Raw genomic sequence first — 22864 nt, 5'->3', positions numbered from 1 at the left:
ATGTGTCTTTTAAATATATATATATAGCCTATACATAAACATTTATTCATGCATGCAGAAGATTTGACCTCAAGTCACTTCAATGTCATAAAAAATATTATAAGCCAAACTCTTTATTTAAACACCCACCTTCAGGGGTTCAAGCTATTTGTTTATTTTTGGTTGAAAAATCATGTTATACGAGTATTAAATTATATGACCATGAAGGCTTTTGAGGAAGATTTATTAAATATGGTAACACTTTAGTCTTTGTTACATGTGTTATTATAGTTACTAGCAATAACTATAAACAAAACATAACCTTTTTACACAAAGTGCATGTAGTTAATTAATATCACTTGGTAGTTTATATGTATAATTTCACTGTAACAAGGACACCTTAAATAAACGTATTTTAATACTACAGAGCTTTGATCATAAAACTAAGATTTTAAATATCTTCTTACTAAGAGATAAATTCATCGTAACAACAAGAAATGTGGATGGAAATTAAATGAAGAGATTGCACGTGTGTAGTCTCAGAGCGCCTCCTGCTGGACATTATTATCATAAACAAAACTGACCGTTTATTATCGTTCTTTATTTAAGAATAACAGACCCATTAAATGAATACGGGTTTTCTTTGGAACACGTGACTTCCACCTTAACGACAAAAATATAAACATGGTGGAATAAGACTTTTTAGCACAAAAATTAACTTTATGAAGACTTTAAATTTAGAGACTTTTAATTTGTATTGCCAATGCCATGCTCGCTGTGTCTAAATGTAGGCCTACATATCCATCCTAAACAGTGTGTGTGAGATTAAAATAAGTGTGTCCCAAAGCATAGTATATGTTGAAAAGAGAATGACAGACCAGAAATCATCGGATGATCTATTCCCGGTGGATTTCCGAAGAGTGCGGATCCGTGATATTACCCACAATTCCCTGCGCTTTGGAGTTTTACTCGTGAACTACAAACACGAGTAAAAAGTGTTAAAAAACTACGAAACATGGCGGATGTACGCGACCGATGGTGACAGGTTTAGATAAAAGTTTAAGTGACTAATCAAAGTTTAACCTGAAAAATATGTATTTAATGTTTTCCGTGTTATATTTAATCTACAATAACAATTTGGACATTTATAAAGATCTGTTTGGCCATTAACTATAAAATGAGGAGAGTTATCTGCATGAAAGACCCGCGACTTATATCAACGTGCTTCTGCATTTCTCTCCGACTCCGATACAGTAGGAAATGAAATGTGGATGATTTTATCTTTGACACGATGATTGACAGATCAGTTTGCGTGACAGGTTGCGACAGAGGTAGTATGTCCCAAAGCTCTTCTGCTACACACTTATAAATGTGCACATTTCTTCACAAAAAGAGTAGCCTACATACTTTTAGAGCGTAATATAAACAGACGAATTTAGACGCAGCATTAGAGACTTTTAATATGTATTGGCTTTCCGCTCATGTCGCGGCCTGATGACGCTTCTTCATCCGTAGTTTCCTGTGCGCGTTTGCTGCGATTCTCATCTCATCTCGATCTCTCCACACAGGTCTGATCATGTTGGGCAAAATAATCGGACAGAAATACGTAGCTATCGCGAAAACATGGTAAGAACATGGTAAACCCCCATACATCGGGAGAACCCCCTGTTTTATTAATATTATCTCATGATTCATGTCTATTAATGATTTTGTCCTTGTCTCGACCTGACTGTAGCATGCTAAGCTAACGCGCTCAGGTCACGATAACACTGAGGAACTGCACTGTTTACTGTAGTTTATCAATCATATTCTGTTTATTTAATCGTGTAGTGTGGGATTTGAGTGTGTTTCTTTATCGGCATGGTTTCAAGCTAAACACCAGTCATTAATACACACGATAGAAGGTCAGTAATGATGATAAAAGTGTTTCTTAAGTATTTAATTCAATCTAAAAATAATAAACATTTTATGATTGCACATTTTATGATTTGAGCTTTTTTTCTTCGTTTTCTACTTTGTGTTATTATTATTTATAGTAATGTTTAATGGTTAATGTTTAACAACGTGCCTTGATTTCTTAATATTGTAAAAAATAAACAGTAATGTAAAGCCTGACATGTGCAAACGTTTGTTTGATGTTTTGTATCATGTTTAATAAGTCAGGCTTTCATGGCTCTTGATAAAACGTTAAGCATTAAAATAATTTATTCCTCCCATCACCGTGTCCCTTTAGGGTTTCCGTAGGCCCTTAAAATTAAATGTTATTTGTGTTTGATGTTGACACCTATTTGGGGGAATATTTTATGGCATCAAAATCTCTTTTTTTAAAAGCTTAAAGTTCAAATATTAACTCTGATGTCTACGATAGTGATCAAAATAGGGTAAATCTCCTTTTGATAGTAGCTTGACGCTTCAAATAAAGATTGTATCGTTACACCAGAGACTGTTAAACATATGTTTGTCATTGAATCAATCAATCAAGCATTTTGATTTGAGAATTTAAGATTTGATCAGAAAACACTGATTCATCCAGTAATGAGAAAAGTGAAGGATTAATTGAATTATTCACTCAACCAGAAAAAAATTGCATTTTTTTATTTTATTTAGTTGTCTGTTCAGAATCGTGAAACAAAAAATTGTGATTTTCAATCCAGAATCATGCAGCTCTACATTAAACAAGCAACTTAAGATCTTTACTGTTGGGAGGCTCAGTATATATATCGGTTCGGTTCGTATATTTGTTGGTTTTTTTAATGTTATCGGCCTGAAAAGAAAATGTCCGATATATTTAAGCCGATAAATAATGGATTATTTCCTTGAAATGATTGGAATCACTTCAAAAAAGTTAAATACAGTATTGTGCAACACATCTGTCATAGAGGCTACATACAATTATTATGAGAAAGTTGTTATAATTGTGTGATTGGGACATATTTTTTAATTGAAACTTTTGTTTTTGTAATCAGGCTGTCAAAAATGATATAAAATGTGTATTTGTAGCCAATATATCGCCTCTCAAATATTAATCGGCAAGATTTTCTTATTGGTGCATCCCTAATTTACTGGATAATAGTCTTATCTTGATTACTTTAATGCTCTATATATATATATATTTTTTAAGTATATACATATATAAGTTTAAGTTTAAAGCTTTATTAATCCCTGTGGGGCAATTAGTTTGAACTAATTCAATATATGTGTGCTCCATATATATATATATATGTATATAGTAATCTGAGTGCGTGTATGAGATGTGATACAGCGGTGTGTGTGTGTCCAGGGTCCCCACGCTGGCGGTGTGGGGCGGAGTCGGAGGCGTCGCTCTCGTTCACTTCACAGACTGGAGGGTGATCCTGGACTACGTGCCCTACATCAACGGGAAGTTCAAGAAGGACGAATAGGTGGAGGTGTGTGTGTCTGTCTGTGTGTGTGTGTTCCTGCCGCATGTCACTGATGTCGTGCTTCATGTTCCCGCAGGTCGCTCTCGCTTCGGACGGTTTGAAGACGGAGACGCTCGTCACGGCCGTTGAAACCAAACCAATCCATCGTGTGAAACGGACTATTTCATCAGAGTCAATGAACAATGTGATATTTATTTTTTGGAGCGTTGAATCCGTTTCCCCCTCGTGATTTATCAGTGTGCTCATGAAAAGAGAACGATCACGGACTCAGAATTAAATACGTATTAAAGAGATGTTGTAACACTTCACCATTTGTTCCCACTGAAACCTCTTGGAATAAATGTACTGTAATTATATGATTAATAACATTAGCGTGGACCTGAGCTCTGGTTTAATTCTGTTTAATTCTGCTCAATGGCAGGTTTAATGCTGGTTCTTGATATTAAAAGAAAGAAAATAAGTTTGATGTGGTTTTGCTTTATTATCACCGTGCTAACTTTATTTTAGTGTCCTTGTTACACTTCACATGCATTTATTGCATCCAACTAACACTATACATATAGAGTAGTATGTATAGGTTAATATCACTCATTATTGCTTAAATGAAAAACAATGACACCTTCAAAAAAAGTGTAACCATCAGCTTTAATTTATAAGTATGAGTTTACCAATAATAAAATGTGATTTTACATTAACCTCATTCGTAAAAACAAATAAGTTAAGGTTTTAAATTAAAATGGATGAGACTTAAAAACTATTAACCTTTATGTGGTTAAACCATATTAAAAATGCTTTTAAATGACTCTTGTTTAACTTAAGTTGGTTTCTCTCTCTCTTTGTGTGTGTGTGTGTGTATATATATATAAACAAACATTTTTTCTTAGGTATTTCAAGGACTGCTGCCATTTAAAAATACAATTATAAAGGCTTTGTGTCTTTTACATAATTTTGTTGATACAGCGAGTCGATTCTAACTGAACCGTAAGATCCGATTCCACGAGTCATCCGCGCTCTTCTTTGTTAAACAACAACCGACTACCGAGAATTACAACCGACATGTTTTCAAGTATCTATCCTTGCTTTAGTCTCTTTTAAAGTCTATCTACGTTTTCTTACCAGCGCCGCAGATGAATGAACAGTGAATCGACTCCTAGTTCACAGAAAGTCGTCATGAGTCAGAAGGTCGCGAGGTGAGCGGATAGAGAACAGCAACTGGCCGCTTTTAACCCCAAACATCCACAGCTTTTCCTTCCAGAGAGACTCCGGGAAAACATGGAGAGGAAAAGGTGGGAGTGCTCGGCTCTCCCGAATGGTTGGAAAATGGAAGAAGTGACCAGAAAGTCGGGCTTGTCCGCGGGGAAAAGTGATGTCTATTATTTTAGGTACTGCAGCGGGATTAGCCGGAGACCAGCGAGCCGAGACAAAAAATGCCTTTATATTTTACTTAACAGTTATTAATCCGCCCTCAAATTGTCTATTTTAGTGTTCTAGTACGATATTATTGCAGATTATTGTTGTTTGTGGTGCGCACATTAAACACATCGTGATTTGGCATCTCGTGCGAGTTAGCACTGACCGCTAATCTGCGTTAGCTGGCATGCTAACTCATTGTTTTTGTTTTGTTCCTCTCTGTTGATTTAGTTTAACTATTGTTTGAGCTAGTTTTAATTTAATAAATTGTTCATATTGATTGTTTATGTTCGATTCTACACTGTATTAAAGAGAAAAAGTTGCCGTAGGGGCTGCAAACTTTTGGCTTTATTGAGGGAATAGTTGAAATATTTAATACAGTGTAACTTTACGTTACATATCGAAGAAATACCAGTGCACATGAATATGATGATCATTTGCACTATGGTATACCGTCACTGTACTGTGGTACCAACAGTTTTGTATGTGTTTCTAGTGTGTCTGTGTTTGTGTTGCTTTCCGTGTTTTTTTTTTTACTTTTGTGTGATTTCTGCAAAGGATGTATATTTATAATCATATGCCAAATGTTATTATTGTTTTTTAGGGATGCACTGATATGAACATTTTGGCAGATCCTGACGTCGATAATTCTTTATGTTTAAAAGCCGATAAACATAAATCCAAGTTTTTATACAATTTGAGAGCCATATCACAAAAAAAGTCTCACCATTAAAAGACACGTCCCAATCACTTCAACATAAATCAAATTAATACAAAAAATTACATTCACCGAGTTGTTTTAAAATAAAATTACACTCCTATGGCCACTTTTCCTTACAAAATAAAATTCAAATTTGAAACAATTTCAAACCATCATGTTGAACAGTGTGCAGCTATAAAACATTATTTATCAGCTTTAATATATCGGACAAATCTTCTTATTGGACCGATAATTTATAGTTTGTTTATATTTGTAACATTAGAAAAGTATGTGTTTTTCTGTGGTGATTTGATTTGTGTAAATGTTTGCCACAGAATTATTTGTGCAAATGTTTTAAGATGCTGTGAAAACTGACATTGCTTCTGTCGGCCCGGACAATAATGAATATTTCTTGAACTTTCTCTTCCTTCTTAGTCCAACAGGGAAGAAGTTTCGGAGTAAGCCACAGCTGGTGCGGTATCTGGGAAACTCCATGGATCTCAGTTCCTTCGATTTCCGCACGGGGAAAATGCTCATGAGCAAACTGAACAAGAACCGGCAGCGAATACGCTACGATAACAGTCAGAGCAAGGTGAGCGTCATGAAGCATTAAAGGAGTCGTTCACTTCAGAATGATTCACTCTCCCGCACGTCATCCGAGATGTTCATGTCTTCCTTTCTTCATTCGGAAAGAACATTCGCTTGGTTTGTCTAGCTCAGACTCGTATTCATCGGCTGGATCGTGTCGAGTCTTTGAACCTGCACTGAAACTCTCTTTTGGAGCTTGAACTGTTTGGACCCCATTGAAGTCCATTATATGGAGTGTGTTCCTCAAAAACCTTAATTTCTTTTCCACTGAAGAAAGGAAGACATGAACATCTCGGATGACGTGCGACAGAGTGAATCAACAGATAATGATAATCCTTTAAATCAAACTCACCAAATTTGTCCGCTGGCTGGTTTGTCTGGATCTGTTTGTTGTGTTGATGTTTAGTGTTTTAAAAATGATGCCTGTTTTTTTTGCTCAGGGTAAACCGGATCTGAACACATCACTGCCGGTCCGTCAGACGGCGTCCATCTTTAAACAGCCCGTCACCAAAGTTACAAATCACCCCAGCAACAAGGTCAAGACTGACCCGCAGAAGGCTGTGGACCAGCCCAAACAGGTAAACATCAGCGCCTGTGTGTGTGTTAGTTTATGTGTATATTTATTAGGGATGCACGATATATCGGCCAGCATATCGATATCGGCCGATATATGTTCATTTTTGACATTATCGTTATCGGCCTGGTAAGAAAATGTGGCCGATATATTAAAACCGATAAATAATGTATTATTCCCTTCAGCTGAGACACTTGTTGAGCACTGTTTGTTTTTGAATTTCTTGAAATATGATTGAAATCTCTTCAAAAAATGAAAATCTGTTTCGGGACAACATCTGTCATATGGGCTATACAACACTATAATGAGAACATCATTATAATTGTGTGCTTGGGACGTGGATTTAATTGTGAGACTTTTGTTTTTGTAATCAGGCTCTCAAAATTAGATAAAAATTTGGATTTAAGTTTATCGGCCGATATATCGGTTATCGGCTTTCAAATATAAAGAATTATCAGTTATCGGTATCGGCCAAATTTCATATCGGTGCATCCCTAATATTTATATTTATATATACAGGTGAAACTCAAAAAAGTTAATTTATTTCAGTAATTCAACTTAAAAGGTGAAACTAATATATTATATAGACTCATTACATGCAAAGTGAGATATTTCAAGCCTTTATTTGTTATAATTTTGATTATTATGGCTTACAGATATGAAAACCTTTTCACAATATTCTAATTTTGAATTTGGGGTTTTCATAAACTGTAAGAAATTAATAATCATCAAAATTATAGCAAATAAAGGCTTGAAATATCTCACTTTGCATGTAATGAGTCTATATAATATATTAGTTTCACCTTTTAAGTTGAATTACTGGAATAAATGCATAACTTTTGCACCATATTCTCATTTCTTGAGTTTCACACACACTACCATTCAAAAGTTTGCGGTCCATAGACTAACAAACACATTGTTAGCTAACTATGATTGCAAGTTCGATTGAACTCTATTGGTAGCGAACATCTCACACTCCTGGTCAGTTAGTGTAACCCCAGCAGTGTGATGACCTTTGACCGGTTTATTCCACAGCTGTTCTGGGAAAAGAAGCTGAGTGGACTGAACACTTACGATATAGCAGAGGAGCTGGTGAAGACCATGGATCTTCCTAAAGGTTTGCAAGGTAAATCGGGAAAAGAAGCTCTCAAACATCCTTTTCTACTGAGATGGCGTAGGGCTGGGTATCGATCTATTCTGATTCCTATAAGATAAACAATATATCATTCACATTTAGTCTTATTGCTAAACGTTTAATTGTAGCTGAATATAATGAGCAAAAATCGACAGGCTAAAGAACACTTAACACAATCTTTCCTGTGGTTTAAAAACACCATAGCAAGAATTAATATACATTTCAAGCATTATTAAAGGAGTAGTTCACTTTTCAAAAAACTTTTGCTGATAATTTACTCGCCCCCATGTCATCCAAGATGTCCATGTCTTTCTTTCTTCAGTCGAAAAGAAATGAAGGTTTCTGATGAAAACATTCCAGGATTTTCTCCATATAATGGACTTCAATGGGGTCCAAACGGTTCAAGGTCCAAAAGACAGTTTCAGTGCAGCTTCAAAGGGCTTTAAACGACTCCAGACGATGAATAAGGGTCTTATCAAGTGAAACGATCGCTCATTTAAAAAAAATAACAAAGTTTACGTTTTTTAAGCTCAAATGCTCTGTTCTGTGATGCGCGTTTGTGACTCTCCTGTTCGAACTCGTTCATCAAAATGAACAAATCTTTTTTCGTGTGATTTGGTTCATTCAACGAACGAAATGAACGAATTTATTCGGGAAAAGATTAGTTCATTTTGTGTGATTAGTGTTATATAGACTGCAGCAGGAAAATTGGGCTGCTGTCACTTTAAGAGTTATAATGAAATGTTTAAGTCATAATGAAATGCTCACAAAGGAATCGATTAGAGGAATCAGTTTTAGGCAAGGCAAGTTTATTTATACAGCACATTTCATACACAGTGGCAATTCAAAGTGCTTTACATGGAAGAAATTAAAATAATCAAAAGAAGTCAGAATAATTGAAACAGTTTAGAATTTAAAAAAAAAAAATCATAATAATAAAAATAAAATACAGTGTCAAAAATAAAATAAAATGTACAGTAACAGTCGGACTTACTTGTTTTAATTTTATAACAAGTATCCGATTCCTGACCTCAATCCCTTTTCAAATCCCGGCCCTACCTACAGTACGAGCTCTGATCATTTCCTATAGTGCAGGAAGCAAACTATCTACGGGCTTAGAAACGCAGTGAATTCTTCGGGCAGTCATGCAGTATCGTGTGTGTAAACTGTAATGTTTGAACCGGCAGGTGTTGGTCCAGGTTACTCAGATAAGACGCTCCTCTCGGCTCTAGCGAGCGCTCTGCACACGAGCTCGGCCCCCATCACGGGTCAGCTGTCCGCCGCTGTGGAGAAGAACCCCGGCGTTTGGCTCAACACCACACAGCCGCTCTGCAAAGCCTTCATGGTGACCGACGAGGACATCAGGTACACCCCGAAGCCCAAACCCCAAATCAAGTAACCCCACCCGACCATTACGGTTATATTTTTAGCCTGAACCCGAGGTCTGTTTCTCACGGTAAATACCTTCTTTATTTGTGCAATATGCTGTGTTTTATGCTTCGAGAAGTAAACAAATACATAGGTTTCAAACTAGAGGCCGACTGATATTATCGGCTGATATTAGGCATTTTCCAAACTATCGGTATCGGCAGTTATAATGGCCGATAAATTAATATTTCAACAATAAAATTAAAATGGACGAAACACGCTTGAACCATGTCATGAGTGTTGGAGTTGTATAGTTTGTCCACCAGAGGGCGCTCTACACCGTTCCTGTTGGCAACACTCGTTGAGTTGGTCATTGCTTGAATAACAATTAAAAGATCATCCCCATTTGTTCTCTTAACTCACATAAGCAGGACAAAATATGTGACTATCATGTCCAGTTTAAATAAATAAATAAAATATCGGCCGATATATCGGAATATCGTATTTTAAAACCCAAAAATATTTGTATCGGCCTTCAAAATCCTTTATCGGTCGGGCTATATTTCAAACACTGCTTCACCAGGACACTGATGTGGTTGAACAGGTGAAACGGTCACAAACATTAAACTTCAAAACAAAGTTTGCGCAGTTGCACAACTATTTACATAAAAATATCCTTCTCAGTACGAGTTTGTGAAAAAATCCTGTTCGATTTTTGAGACGCAAATGTTCATTGAATCGATTTTCCATGTCTAAAGACGTTTCCATTTTCAACACCAAATACGGGCGAATCCACGGACACCTAACAGGCGTTAGGACGAGCGTAAAGAGGCGCTTGAGACGCACGAGTCGGCAATATTCCTGATGATTTATTGCCGTGAAGTTTCTGCAAAATGACAAACAGGAGCGCAACATTCGGGGATTGTGACTCGCCAGATGTGTGTAAAAATGAACTTTGGCGGGAAACGCTGTCCAATCACGAGCCTATTTTCGTTTTCGAAACTTGTGTCGGTTGGTCCGATTGATATTCGAACGTAAAGTGACAGCGCTAGTACGAGTTGTGAGTTACGTGTGACGTATGACACAGAAGCGCTGCGCTGTTACACTATCTCGAGGCCCACAGAGAAGGAAATGAACAATTTAATTAAGTTTAATTAAATTTAATTTAAACAATTAATTTATTAATTAATTAATAAAGTTGTTATTTTTGTTTGTTGTTTTTTGCACACAGAAAGTATTCTCGTCGCTTGATAATCTTAAGGTTGAGCCGCTGTCGTCACTCTGACTATTTTAACGATGTCTTTAATAACTTTTCTGGGCCGGCCAGTTTCAATCCCTTAGAAGCCTATGGAGGAGTGATCCAGCTCTCAGATTTAATCACAAATATCTTCATTTGTGTTCTGAAGATGAACGAAAGTCTTACGGGGTTGAACAACATGAGGGAGAGTCATTACTGACAGAGATTACATGTTTGGGGTGAACTGTCCCTTTAAGGATCATGACAACTGAATCGTTGTGTTGTGTCCACAGAAAGCAGGAGGATCTGGTGTTTAGCGTGAGGAAGCGGCTGGAAGAAGCGCTCATGGCAGACATGCTGGCGCACATAGAGGAGGACGCCGGCGATGCCCAATCCCCGAAGGACGAGTCCGACGATGAGGACATGGACACTGTATAACTGTAAGAGATCCACCCCAGGATCATCACGCTTTTGATATTAAAACAATCCATCCAGTGTTTTTACGGAGAGATTATAGAAGCTTTAAAAAATGTCTCTTTTCATTTTTTTAATGATTGTAGAAATGTGCAATTTTCCTCATTTGAAAAGAAATTAAAATAATCAGGATAATTAAAACAGTTTAGAATAAAAAAATCATAATAATAAAAATAAAATAGAGTAAATAATTAAAACATTATTGGTGAGATTTTTGGATTTTTGGTATTAAACATGGTAAGATTTTTTTATGTTTTTAAAAGAAGTCTCTTCTGCTCACCAAGGCTGCAGTTATTTGATAAAAAAAAAAAAAAAAAAAAAAACAGTAATATTGTGAAATATTATTACAATTTAAAACAGCGGTTTTCCATGTGAATATATAGTGAAGTGTAATTTATTCCCGTGATGATTACAGCATCATTACTCCAGTCTTCAGTGTCACATGATCCTACAGAAATCACTCTAATATGAGGATCAAAAAACATTTATGATTATTATCCATGTTGAAAACCGTTTTTTACATTTTTATTTCAGGATTCTTTGATGAATAGAAAGTTCAAAAGAACAGAATTGCTTTTGTAACATTAATCACTGCCATTCAAAGAAATTATAAAATACTTTTATTCATCAAGGATGCAATTAAATTGATCAAAAGTTACAGTAAAGACATTTATAATGTTAGAAAAGATTATATTTTAAATAAATGCTGTTCTTTTGAACTTTCTATTCATCGTAGAATTTTGGGGGAAAACATTGAAAATAATAATTGATGTTTTTTGAGCATAAAATCAGCATATTAGAATGATTTCTGAAGGATAGTGTGACACTGATGTGTAATCAGCAACAGTAATGATGTTGAAAATTCAGCTTTCAAATTACATTTTAAAAAATATTAAAATAGAAAACAGTCATTTTAAATTGTCATAATATTACTGTTTGTCATTTTTTTTAATCAAATAAAGCAGCCTTGGTGAGCAGAAGAGACTTCATTTAAAAACATAAAAAATCTTACTGATCTAAAACTTTTGACCGGTAGTGTAAATATAATTTTTTTTAGATCAAAAAAGTAAAGATTTGTTAATGCACTAATTTTTTATTTTAAATTTAACCATTATGCAAAATGATAAAAATGTGACTTAAAGGGTTAGTTCACCCAAAAATGAAAATTCTGTCAGTATTTACTCACCCTCATGTTGTTCCAACCCCGTAAGACCTTCGTTCATCTTCGGAACACAAATTAAGATATTTAAGATATTAAGATCACTCCTGCATACAGTCCATAGGCTTCTTGAGGGAATGACTCTTGCTGTCCTCGAAAAGTCATTAAAGACATCGTTAAAATAGTCCAAGTGACTACAGTCGCTCAATCTTAAGTTTATCAAACGACGAGAACACTTTTGTGCGCAAAAAAACAACAAAAATAACGCCTTTATTTCAACTATTCGTTTATTTCGACTCAGGTTACTAGTTTAATAGCGTAAGCTTCTGTTATTGTACGTCACACGCATCACACACATGACCAGCGTCGGCCAATAGTGAGCCTACGTGTGACGTAGCTTTACGCAATCACACTACGTTAACTGACTACAGGCCCATGGAGAAGGAAGTGAATAGTTGAAATAAAGTCGTTATTTTTGTTGTTTTTTTGCGCACAAAAAGTGTTCTCGTCGTTTGATAAAGTTAAGATTGAGCCCCTGTAGTCACTTGGACTATTTTAACGATGTCTTTAATGACTTTGAGGACAGCAAGAGCCAGTCCCTCAAGAAGCCTATGGACTGTTTGCAGGAGCGATCTTAATATCTTAAATATCTTAATTTGTGTTGCGAAGATGAACGAAGGTCTTACGGGGTTGAACAACATGAGGGTGAGTAAATACTGACAGAATTTTCATTTTTGGGTGAACGAACCCTTTAAGGTTTCATTGACTAACACTAGACTAAAACACCCAGACATTTACAGGCGAAACTCGAAAAATTACAATATCTTCCAAAAGTGTTTTTTTTTTTTTTTCTTCAATCCCTTTAAGAAGTGTTGATGTTGTTTGATTGTAATGCTCTCTCTCTCTCTCTGTGTGTGTGTGTGTGTGTTCTCAGGGTTGATCGGTGGCGACGGGATCAACCTGGACGACAGTATTTTTCCTCCCACAAACCCAAAGACTCGGAGCGGATCCCTATGCAGAAACACACCCTCTCTCCGGCCGCTCCGCTCTAACTCGACTGTGAAACTCATGTTTTACTCCCGTAACATTTCAAGCAGTTTTTATAAAACTAGATGTGCTTTAACTGCTCTATTTTTGTATCAGATTTCTGAAGTTCTCCATCACGTGTCCGTTGGGTTCGGCTGAGTTTTCGGACCTTTCTTTTGTTTTTTGTTTTTATTCAGACATTGTAAGCTAAGATCATGCAACATCAGTTGGTTTTTTTTACACACAAGCAAAAATGCCATGTTTTTATGACTAATAATAAAGTGCATATTGTTTTGTGATAGCTGGTGCTGAATCTTTTTCCTGGCTTGTGTTGAGCGTAGACATGACATGAGCTTTTACATTGGTGCTTTTCCCATCAAGCCTTGTGTCCATTATGTCCATGATCATTAAAGTTAAGTGAAAAAGACCTTTTTACTGTATTTCTGGAGGGATTCGATCAAGCTGTGTTTATGTTTGCAGTCGGTAGGAAATTATGCACTGATGAGGTGTGATTTATTATTATGGTTACAGCACAAAATCAGATTATTTCCCTGTGTTGTTGAATTCATGATCTCGTCAGTAGGTTTGATTTTAATTTACACTTATTCTTCACACAGCCACGGTTTAACTTAATAGATGTACTCATACCCTTGCGTTTTTTTTCTTATTTGATATCATTATGAAATATGGAGGGGACGTGGTTTTGAATGTTGCTCCTTTATTTTGGGGATACAATCCTTGTAGCTGAGAGAGATAATTTTGTATACATGGCAAATAAAAGACTTTCAACACATCAACGTGTGCATGGTTTATTTTAATGTGTGTTAAAATAACCGTGTGCACCAAGGCTGCATTTGTTTGATCAAAAATCAGCAAAATTATGAAATATATTAAAATTTCAAAATAGCTGTTTTCTATGTAAGTAGAACCCTGTGATCAAAGCTGAATTTACTTCAGTGAATGAGGATGAAGCATTTATGAATTATCAAGCTTCATATTTTTTGTGGAAACTTTGACGCACTTTATTTTTCAGGATTCAAAAGAACAGCATTTATTTAAAATAGCATTTTTAGAAACATGTCTTTACTGACAATTATGATCAATTTAATGCGTCCTTGCTGAATAAAAGTATTAATTTCTAAAAATTAGAATTAAAAAGAGAGAGAGAAATAAAATCTTACTGACACCAAAACTTGTAAACGGTGCTAGTGAATAATGTTATAAAAGCTTTGATCACAGGAATAAAATACATTCACATAGAAAACATTTATTTTGAAATTTCAATAGTGTTTCACAATTTATTAAATTCAGCCTTTTTATTTATTTGGGAAGAAATACTCGCTCCACAAGCGCAGCGCGTGGCCTTTGAACCCATTGTTGTGCGCCGGGTGACGTCAGTGTCGTGTGAGCGAGAGAGAGGGGGAGACGGTTGAGAGAGAGAGAGAGACAGACGGTTGAGAGAGAGAGAGAGCGTGGCGTGCGTCTGCACACACAGACAGACAAAGAAGACGGTGAAACGGGAGAACGCGCTTTATTCCTCTCTCACGTTGAAAACGGCCAGAAAACAATGAGCAGAGCGGCGTCGAGGCGGGACGCGTGAATTTACCGCGCGTTGGAGTTTGATTTATTTTATTGATGCTTTTAAAACGGACTTTTTCTCCAACCGCCCCCCAACAATTAGCAGCTCCGCTAGCGGTTAGCATCATCATCACCCTCATCCTCCAGAAAACACGAGATAAGAGCGGCAAGCGGCGCGGGAGGACTTAAGGTGAGGCTTCCGCCACGGCATTTACCGTGACATTCTCTTCCGCCGGTCTCCGTAACGGCCGGTTTGATTGTCCGCGTGGCGCGCGCGCCTGAGATCCACAAACAAAGGCGACAATGTGACTGATCGTCTCCGGCTAGCGGCTCGGCTAACAACAACAACAACACTTCGCTTTCAACGTTCACACATCTCGTTAAAATAACTCACGATTAAACCGATTTAGTGTCGAGGTCACGTGCTTTAACTATATGTAATAACGACCGCTTGTCAAGAAATACAACCGTTAGTGAAGCGAGTCGCGCGCGCGGGGCTAAAGCACAGAACACAATACAGACAAAAGAGACGCACGAGCTTTAGCGGTTCATGCCGCTTCTAATGGTGTAAATGTGTTGTTTCTTCTAGTTTCGGTTGGGTGTCTGATGCACACGCGGGGTTACTATGCCCAGTCCCTTGTTTCATCCCGATATCATGGATCACGAGATGGTTGTGAGCAGCACCGGGGCCCGGGAGAGCGAGCAGGAGTCCCGGGACGAGGAGCACCAGGAGGCGCTTCGCTTCGCCCTGGATCAGCTGTCACTCATGGCTCTGGAGAAGGTGGACTGTCTGGACGGGACCACCGGGGAGAACTGTAACGGAGGGGGTCCCGGTGGTTACGTGGACCTGCAGATGCTCGAGCACTCGAACGGCTCGCGGGAATCTCCCGGTTCCTGCTCGCCCTCTCCGGAGTACGGGTACCACATGGCCAGCCCGCACTCCTCCATCCTCGGGGAACAAAGCTCGGTGCTCCGCAAGAGAAGTGTCAACATGACCGAGTGTGTGCCCGTGCCCACGTCAGAGCATGTGGCGGAGATCGTCGGCAGACAAGGTAATTTTACTGTAACATATTTCAATAAAATGATACCATGAACAAAAGGAAAACGATCCGTGGTGGAACAAATAAATGCAATGCTTTCCCTTTGTTCAGATGCATCTCTAGTCATTAGAATAACCGTTTGCATGCAAATAACGATGCTTTCTTTTTGTTTAAATGCAATAATTTGCATGTTAATAATATTATTATTGGTGTATGTTCTAAGAGATTATAAACTCTCTTTCTATATACATATACCACACACACACACAGTTATTAAAATAACATTTTGCATGAAAATGACTACTTTCATCGCATTTGAACAAAGGGTGAGCATTGCAAGTAGTTATTTGCATTTTAAATAGATTATTTGGTTATGTTCCAAGAGATTATAAACAAGAAATGCAATGCATTTGAATAGTAAACACAATCGTACTAGTATCAGTCGTTGTCTGAGATTGTTCATTGCGTTGAAAATGTGAATATTCACCTAGTCTTTGTTCCACGAGAGCACAATCAGTAAACGCATTGCATTCCAACAATAGGGAAATCCTCACTTTAGTAGTGTTATTTATGTCTGAGATTTCATGCAAAAACTACATTTGAATATTTACTAGGATTTAGTCTTCCTTTCTGTTCCTATGCATCATAAACAATGCAATTGCATGCATCAGAACCATAAGTAAGCATTATAAGCAGTTAGTGAGCGGCCGGTTATGTTTCTGTTATTGTTTCTGCATGCATGCGTTAGTGTTTTCGTACTTTTTTTTTTCGGTTTGGCCGATATTTGTTCTTTATAAACATCGGGAGTGTGTCAATGGAGGCTCGGGTGGATGTTCTGCTCTGTTGTTGGTGTTGGAGGAGGGGTTTGGAGAGGGAGGAGGGGGTCTGGACGTGTCTCGCGCTCGAAACCAGACAAAAGAGACTCGTATCGAGCGATGCGGATTCACGGGCCTCACGCCCGTCCCTCTGTCTGCTGATGATCGATCTCTGATCGCGTTTAGTCGAGCATCATCCGCTGGTCTGCATGCAGTGCACTGGGGTCATGTGAGGATATGAGTTATGCAAGTATACAGGGCCACACTGAGGCGCGTTCCAGCGCGCGTGCGCCGTCCGATGCACGCGCCTGCTTAAATGATCAAACTGAGTTCACGCTTTATGTGTGTTTGTGTACAACAAGTGCGATTTATGCGAGCGGCGCGAGGTTTTGGCTCGGAGCGGCATTGTTCTCTTTGTTTGAAACGCCATGCGTTCAGGCTGGCGCAATGACGTCACCGAGCACGCGCGCCATTGGCTGAGTGAAAGAAGCCTCGCGGATTTAAAGGAACAGTGCGCCTCTGTTTGCTAACAATGGAAACACGTGATCCGTAAAACAAATCGACACGAATGTCTATTTTTCTTTATTTTGCACTTTAATATTAATGTACGGGGTCAGTTGTGTGAGAGAATTTTGAATCGTTTAAAATGCTATACTTGCAGGCTTGATTTTATGTGACCTGGTTACAATTATGAAAGTGAAAGAAGTGTCACTTATTGATGATGCATATTTTTTTCTTCATTCTTATATAGCTCAGTTTAATGCAACACGATTTGCCCAAAAATGCTTCACAATAAAGAACAGCAAGCAATTCATAGAGATAAAATATACATAGAACCACATAGAGGCTTGGATACATAAGCTGGAATTGTTATATTAAAGTATTATGTGCATGTTAAATATATATATCCATGAAGAGTTCAGATGCAAAAGCCTCTAAATGCCATTTGAAATTTTCTTCTTTAATGATGATTTTTGTCAAACTTCTATATTTAAGTTCAGTAATTTCACTTAAATAACAATTGATAGGTAATTATCATTGCCATTTAAGTGAAATCAGTGAACTTAAATATACAAGCTTGATAAAAATGATCATTCTAGAAGAAAATTTCAAATGGCACTTAGAGGCTTTTGCATCTGAACTCTTCATATATATATATATATATATATATATATATATAAAGCATGTAAATAATACCCCCTTTTATAAATATGTGTCTATTAAAAAAAACTCATCAAATCTTATTATTTTTAATTAATTTAAGTCATATCAACCCATGATTCCTTTAAAAAAACTTTAGCCTATTACTACAAATTAATAAATTGTTATATAATAAGTTAAGTTTTAAGTTATTTTAATATTAAATTGTTTTAATATTAAATTAATTGTGTGTGAGCACAGTCTGTTGTAAGTTTAGCTGCATTTGCAGCATTCCCACTTGGTGCAAAAATAAACAAGTCAAGTCATATTTATTTATATAGCGCTTTTCACAATACAGATTGTATCAAAGCAGCTTCACAGTGATAACATGAAAGTAGTACAACACAGATCAATAATATTGTTAAATATTAAATAACCCCAACTAAGCAAGCCAAAAGCAAGGCGACAGTGGCAAGGAACCAAAACTCCATCAGATTGGATGGAGAAAAAACTTACATAATTAGTATAATAGTTATTTTAACAGTAAACATAATGGTTAAATTGTCCCCAAACTCGGGTGGAAGATAAAAAGACCTTAGGCTTAAACATACCAGTTCAATGTCGACCACACCAGCTCTCTTCAAGGTGAATTGCGAACGCCACTTTTGGTTAACATAAACACTTTGCTCTTGCCTGAGTGGTCGTTCCTGTCAGCGTACCAGAGAAAAGGCTTCCAGGGCAGCGAGTCGATCAACGATCACAATATCATTGATGTTATACATTACACACACCTAGTGCGAGCCCTGATTCTAGTTCAACAATGTTTTGTTTTTCTCTCGTTGTTTCTGCAGGTTGTAAGATCAAAGCTCTGCGTGCAAAAACAAACACCTACATCAAAACCCCCGTGAGAGGAGAAGAGCCCGTGTTCATCGTGACGGGTCGCCGCGAAGACGTGGAGATGGCGAAGCGAGAGATCATCTCAGCAGCCGAGCACTTCTCCATGATACGAGCCTCGCGCTGCAAAGCGGGCGCTAGCGGGCCCGGCACTAGCAGCTCCCTTCCCGGCCCGCCGAACCTCCCGGGACAGACCACCATCCAGGTGCGCGTTCCCTACAGAGTCGTGGGTCTAGTGGTGGGACCCAAAGGAGCCACGATCAAACGCATCCAGCAACAAACGCACACCTACATCGTGACTCCGAGCCGAGAGAAAGACCCAGTGTTCGAGGTCACCGGGATGCCGGAGAACGTCGACCGCGCGCGGGAGGAGATCGAAACGCACATCACGTTACGCACCGGCGCATTCGTCGACCTCCAAGGCGATAACGACTTCCACAGCAATGGGACGGATGTGAGTTTAGAAGGGCTCGGGGCGCTCGGGTTTAGCAGCGCGCTTTGGTCGCGTGCGACTCATTCGGCTCCGCCCCCTCCTCCGCCACCATCGCAGCTTCACCAATCCACACGCAAAATGTCATTATCAAACGCCGCAGAGTCGTTCTCGGTGAGCCGTCGCGCGGCAGACGCCGGAAGCCCAACGAGCCCCTTTAGCACGAGCAGCGCCGGTGGGAGCTTCTCATTCGCCGGCGGCGACTCGACTCCGAATTTGCCGGCGACCACCGACGATTTGGGTTTTGAATTTGGCGCCGCTAACATCTGGGCTCCTTTTGTGAACGGCGCGAAACAGCAGCCGGTTCGGCGCAACAGCAGCGGTCTTAGCAACGGCGCCGTAACCCCGCGGCTATCGCCCGACCCGGATCACCCGCTCGCTCGCCGTGCTCAAAGCGACCCGCTTAGCGCCCTCTCCTGGTTGCAGACGAGCGGCGGCGGGTCGTTCTCAGGCGGGAGCAGTAGCAGTAGCGGCGGGAGCACCACCGGATACTCCTCCTGCTCGGGGTCGTCGCTCCCGGGTGGCTCGCCGACTGACTCTGAAGGTGGTGGAAGTGGTGTTGGCGTCGCTTCTACTATGTTGGGTCGTCTGAAAGCGGGCGCCCTGGCGGGAATGGTGCCGCGAGACTGTTACGTGTGTTGCGAGAGCGAAGTGACGGCTGCGCTAGTCCCGTGCGGACACAACCTCTTCTGCATGGATTGCGCGGGGCAAATCTGTCAGTCGCCAGAGCCCGAGTGTCCCGTGTGTCACATTCCTGCCTCGCAGTGCATCCGGATCTTCTCCTAAACTATTAAAGACTGAGTAATTATTAGATATGACACTATTCTGATTTATTGACAACAATAATAACGATGATGATGACTATTACCCACTCAAGTACTTGCGTAATCCTAGCCGTTCATGTTCATATGGGTTTTTTTCCATTCATGCTTCTGACTTTTTCTACTCGCAGGTATTTTACGCTGCACTTTTTGTCTAATGCATTTGTTTTTAGAGGGTTGCCGCCGCCGTGGTCGTTTTTTAAATTATTTTCTAAAGATCTTGTTGTTTTTCGCATTCTGTTTTTAATGCAGTCGACGACGACGGCGGCGTAAAACGCAAGACTGCGTTCATGTAGACCAAAACACCAGAGATATTAATGCTTAATATTTATACGTATCTGACGTACTAGTCGATGTTGAATCTGATAGAATAGTACATGTTATAAATATCATAACCGTGCTTTTTTTTGCCACACTACCTTAAAAACATTCATGCTCCTCGATGTTTTAGGGACTAACGTCACATTAGTTAGTTCATTCCAACAATCTACACTCCTGAAACAGGGTCGCTGGTTTTTACAGTTAAACGTGGACGTGTGGAAACTACATCTGTTGTGAACAGCGCCCTCTATCAAGAGGGTTTTGTAAGTTTACTCGAATGTTTCTCTTTGTTGTGAGTGTGTGTGTGCAGGTGAAACTCGAAAAATTACAATATCGTGAAAAAGTGTGAAACTAATATATTATATAGACTCATTACATGCAAAGTGAGATATTTCAAGCCTTTATTTGTTATAATTTTGATGATTATGGCTAGAAAATTAGAATATCGTGAAAAGGTTTTCATGTCTGTAATGAGTCTATATAATATATTAGTTTCACCTTTTAAGTTGAATTACTGAAATAAATGAACTTTTGCACCATATTCTAATTTTTCGAGTGTGTATGTTTGTGTGTGAGAGCCATCGCTTTTTGTGCACTGCGACACATTGACATGTTCTTTCGCTGGAGTAAAAGTGTCTTCCGGCCCTCGTAAGAGGTTAAAGCGTTCCCGCACTTAGGTTCCCGTCAGCTGCCGTTAAACCTCATGAAAGGTTTTTAAACGTTAGTGACAAGCCATGAATTCACACTCTAAAGGGCTTCCGGTTACACACTACACTTCAGGTCATCCCGCGTAAGCCAAACGCTAATAAACAGGATCTTTAGTCGCGACTGAGTCCGTGTGGCAGCTAAATCACGCAGGGCTTCCGTACGCGCAAGTGAGGGACTTTCCCACATCTTATGAATGAGTTTTTTTGTTGGGTTTGCATGATTTGTACAGGTTTCTTTCTCTAAAGATCTCACCTGACTCGCCGTTTCCTTCTTTCTTTGGCGTGTTGGGGATTATTAAAGTGATCGATAGTGCCAGAAAACGGTGCCTTGGTGGTGAAACTCGCCGCCGAGAAACGAAGATTGTGACGAACCTTCTCCGCTCTTCCAGTTTTGTGAATCGCTTCGAACGAGAGTATTTGTATAGAGAAACGTGTCGTAAATCTGAGCCGGTTTTTCCCCAGAATCTGATTTAGTGTAACTGGTTAAAAGGTACAAGACTGTAGTTGTTCCCACTTGTGTGTGTGTGATGATGTGTTTTGGCGATGAAGGTCAGTGAAGAATCACTCGTGATTTTTGACCTGAAGTTGAATCGTTTCCCTTCGGACAGGGTTTCACTGAGGCGAGTCTCAGGCAGTTTTGCATTGGAATGATGACAGATACTGTTTTTCCCATGAATCTTTTTTTTTTTTTTTCTAAACTTGCTCTCCTTTCCTTTTTACGTTCGCTTGAATCCTTTTTGTACGCAGAACCAAAAGTTATTTCAATAAGACTTTCAGGCCTAATTGTAAATATCCTCAATACAATCATTGGGATTTGTTTTCAAAAAGTACAACTTGATGTAGTTTTTAAAACATGTATCATTATTTGTAAGTTAAACTCTGCATGTCTTGAAGCCATGAGGCATTAGCTAACAGTTTTCAAAAAATGAAAAGACAAAAAAAAAAACTTTTTTACACATTTTATTTTTACAATTTATTTGCTTACCTTGACATAAATATCCCAGATTATAATGTGACCCTTTTATTACAGCAAATTTATCTTTATTTTCCATATTTCTGTTTTCCTGTGTGCAACATATAGGCAATTTATAACAAAATGAGAAAAAATTATTGAAGAAATTTAAAATTGAAATATATTTTATTTGAAAGTTTATGGACCTTTTAACCGCGAGCTGGAACAATTGTATACATGTATAATTTGAGCTGACTTGACGGTTATAAGAAATGTATCAAGAGTTTTATTTTTTATGCTTCTTTAATAAAATCTTGTTTTTTTGTTTTTGTTTTTGTACTGTAAAACAATAAACCTTTGTATCCGTGTCTTCTTTTCTGTGCGCAGTGGTATTAAAAGTGCGTGTAATGTGTGGGATAATATAACTATGTGAACGTAGTTTATTTTGCTGCCTTTAATCAAGGTTTCTGCTGTGAAAAGCTTTTTAACCCCCTCAGACCTGAATTATGTTTCAAGTTTCTGAAAAATATAAAAGTACATTTTCCCAGCTCATGAGGTTTCTATAAATGAAAACAATTTTTTATATATATATATATAGTGCTTTCATTGTGATTTTTTTTTTTGTCCATTCCAATGGACATCAGGTCAAAACAGGTGTACTTCCCAAAAAAATGTACCAACATGAAATAAATTAATAAACATAAAATTTGTTGGTCTATACTTTAAGCTTTTTCTCAAGGTCAAAAAAATTCCAGCAGTATACCATTTCAACTATAATACAGTAAAAAAATACAATATCTTTGAATCAATCAATCTGGTCACATTAGAGTCATTTTCTGTGTGCATCTTTCTTATTTTATAACAAAAATTTGGAACATTATAACATTACAACTTTAATCGTAAGGTTTTTCCTTTATAGATTGCACATTTGTTTATTCATAACAAAATAAACCTAGGAATCAATCAATGCATTCATGTTAGAATCATTTCCTGTGTGCATCGGACGAGTCCCCGTCCCACAAACCCACTTTTTGTCCAATAACCCACTATATTTG

General features: G+C 38.3%; 3 protein-coding genes across 5 annotated transcripts; all 3 read left to right on the top strand.

The window, feature by feature from the left end:
- The first annotated feature begins 1486 nt into the window (after positions 1–1486).
- On the top strand, positions 1487–3840 carry uqcr11 (ubiquinol-cytochrome c reductase, complex III subunit XI). The gene is made up of 3 exons (XM_039661078.2): positions 1487–1605; positions 3260–3386; positions 3457–3840. Exons 1-2 carry the CDS (start codon positions 1556–1558, stop codon positions 3378–3380), a joined length of 171 nt encoding a protein of 56 aa, XP_039517012.1. The 5' UTR covers positions 1487–1555; the 3' UTR covers positions 3381–3386; positions 3457–3840.
- A 600-nt stretch (positions 3841–4440) lies between these two features.
- On the top strand, positions 4441–13844 carry mbd3a (methyl-CpG binding domain protein 3a). Of its 3 annotated transcripts, none has more exons than XM_089131611.1 (7): positions 4441–4570; positions 5926–6082; positions 6519–6656; positions 7688–7778; positions 8975–9152; positions 10686–10832; positions 12960–13844. In XM_089131611.1, the coding sequence occupies exons 1-6, from the start codon at positions 4512–4514 to the stop codon at positions 10828–10830; spliced, it is 768 nt and encodes a 255-aa protein (XP_088987737.1). In that variant the 5' UTR covers positions 4441–4511; the 3' UTR covers positions 10831–10832; positions 12960–13844. The 3 variants fall into 3 exon arrangements, with proteins under 3 accessions (XP_088987737.1, XP_039517095.1, XP_039517094.1); XM_039661161.2 differs by having other exon boundaries at positions 4509–4666; XM_039661160.2 differs by having other exon boundaries at positions 4521–4762.
- Positions 13845–14499: 655 nt separating this feature from the next.
- LOC120471351 (RNA-binding protein MEX3B) lies at positions 14500–22177 on the top strand. The gene is made up of 3 exons (XM_039661162.2): positions 14500–14819; positions 15219–15681; positions 18476–22177. Exons 2-3 carry the CDS (start codon positions 15255–15257, stop codon positions 19792–19794), a joined length of 1746 nt encoding a protein of 581 aa, XP_039517096.2. The 5' UTR covers positions 14500–14819; positions 15219–15254; the 3' UTR covers positions 19795–22177.
- Positions 22178–22864: the final 687 nt, after the last annotated feature.

Source organism: Pimephales promelas, chromosome 5 (assembly GCF_988280905.1).
Source record: "Pimephales promelas chromosome 5, fPimPro1.hap1.1, whole genome shotgun sequence".
Taxonomy (NCBI): Eukaryota; Metazoa; Chordata; class Actinopteri; order Cypriniformes; family Leuciscidae; genus Pimephales; species Pimephales promelas.
The sequence above is the reverse complement of the archived record's forward strand: the minus strand, read 5'-3'. Positions and strand labels throughout refer to the sequence as shown.

Excerpts from the sequence above, each read along its gene's own strand:
- uqcr11 (XM_039661078.2), top strand. The coding sequence starts at position 1,556 with ATGTTGGGCAAAATAATCGGACAGAAATACGTAGCTATCGCGAAAACA. Across the intron at positions 1,606-3,259 it reads GTAGCTATCGCGAAAACATG|GGTCCCCACGCTGGCGGTGT; the intron begins GTAAGAACATGG and ends GTGTGTGTCCAG.
- mbd3a (XM_039661160.2), top strand. The coding sequence starts at position 4,653 with ATGGAGAGGAAAAGGTGGGAGTGCTCGGCTCTCCCGAATGGTTGGAAA. Across the intron at positions 4,763-5,925 it reads AGTGATGTCTATTATTTTAG|TCCAACAGGGAAGAAGTTTC; the intron begins GTACTGCAGCGG and ends CTTCCTTCTTAG. Across the intron at positions 6,657-7,687 it reads CTGTGGACCAGCCCAAACAG|CTGTTCTGGGAAAAGAAGCT; the intron begins GTAAACATCAGC and ends TTTATTCCACAG.
- LOC120471351 (XM_039661162.2), top strand. The coding sequence starts at position 15,255 with ATGCCCAGTCCCTTGTTTCATCCCGATATCATGGATCACGAGATGGTT. Across the intron at positions 15,682-18,475 it reads GGAGATCGTCGGCAGACAAG|GTTGTAAGATCAAAGCTCTG; the intron begins GTAATTTTACTG and ends TTGTTTCTGCAG.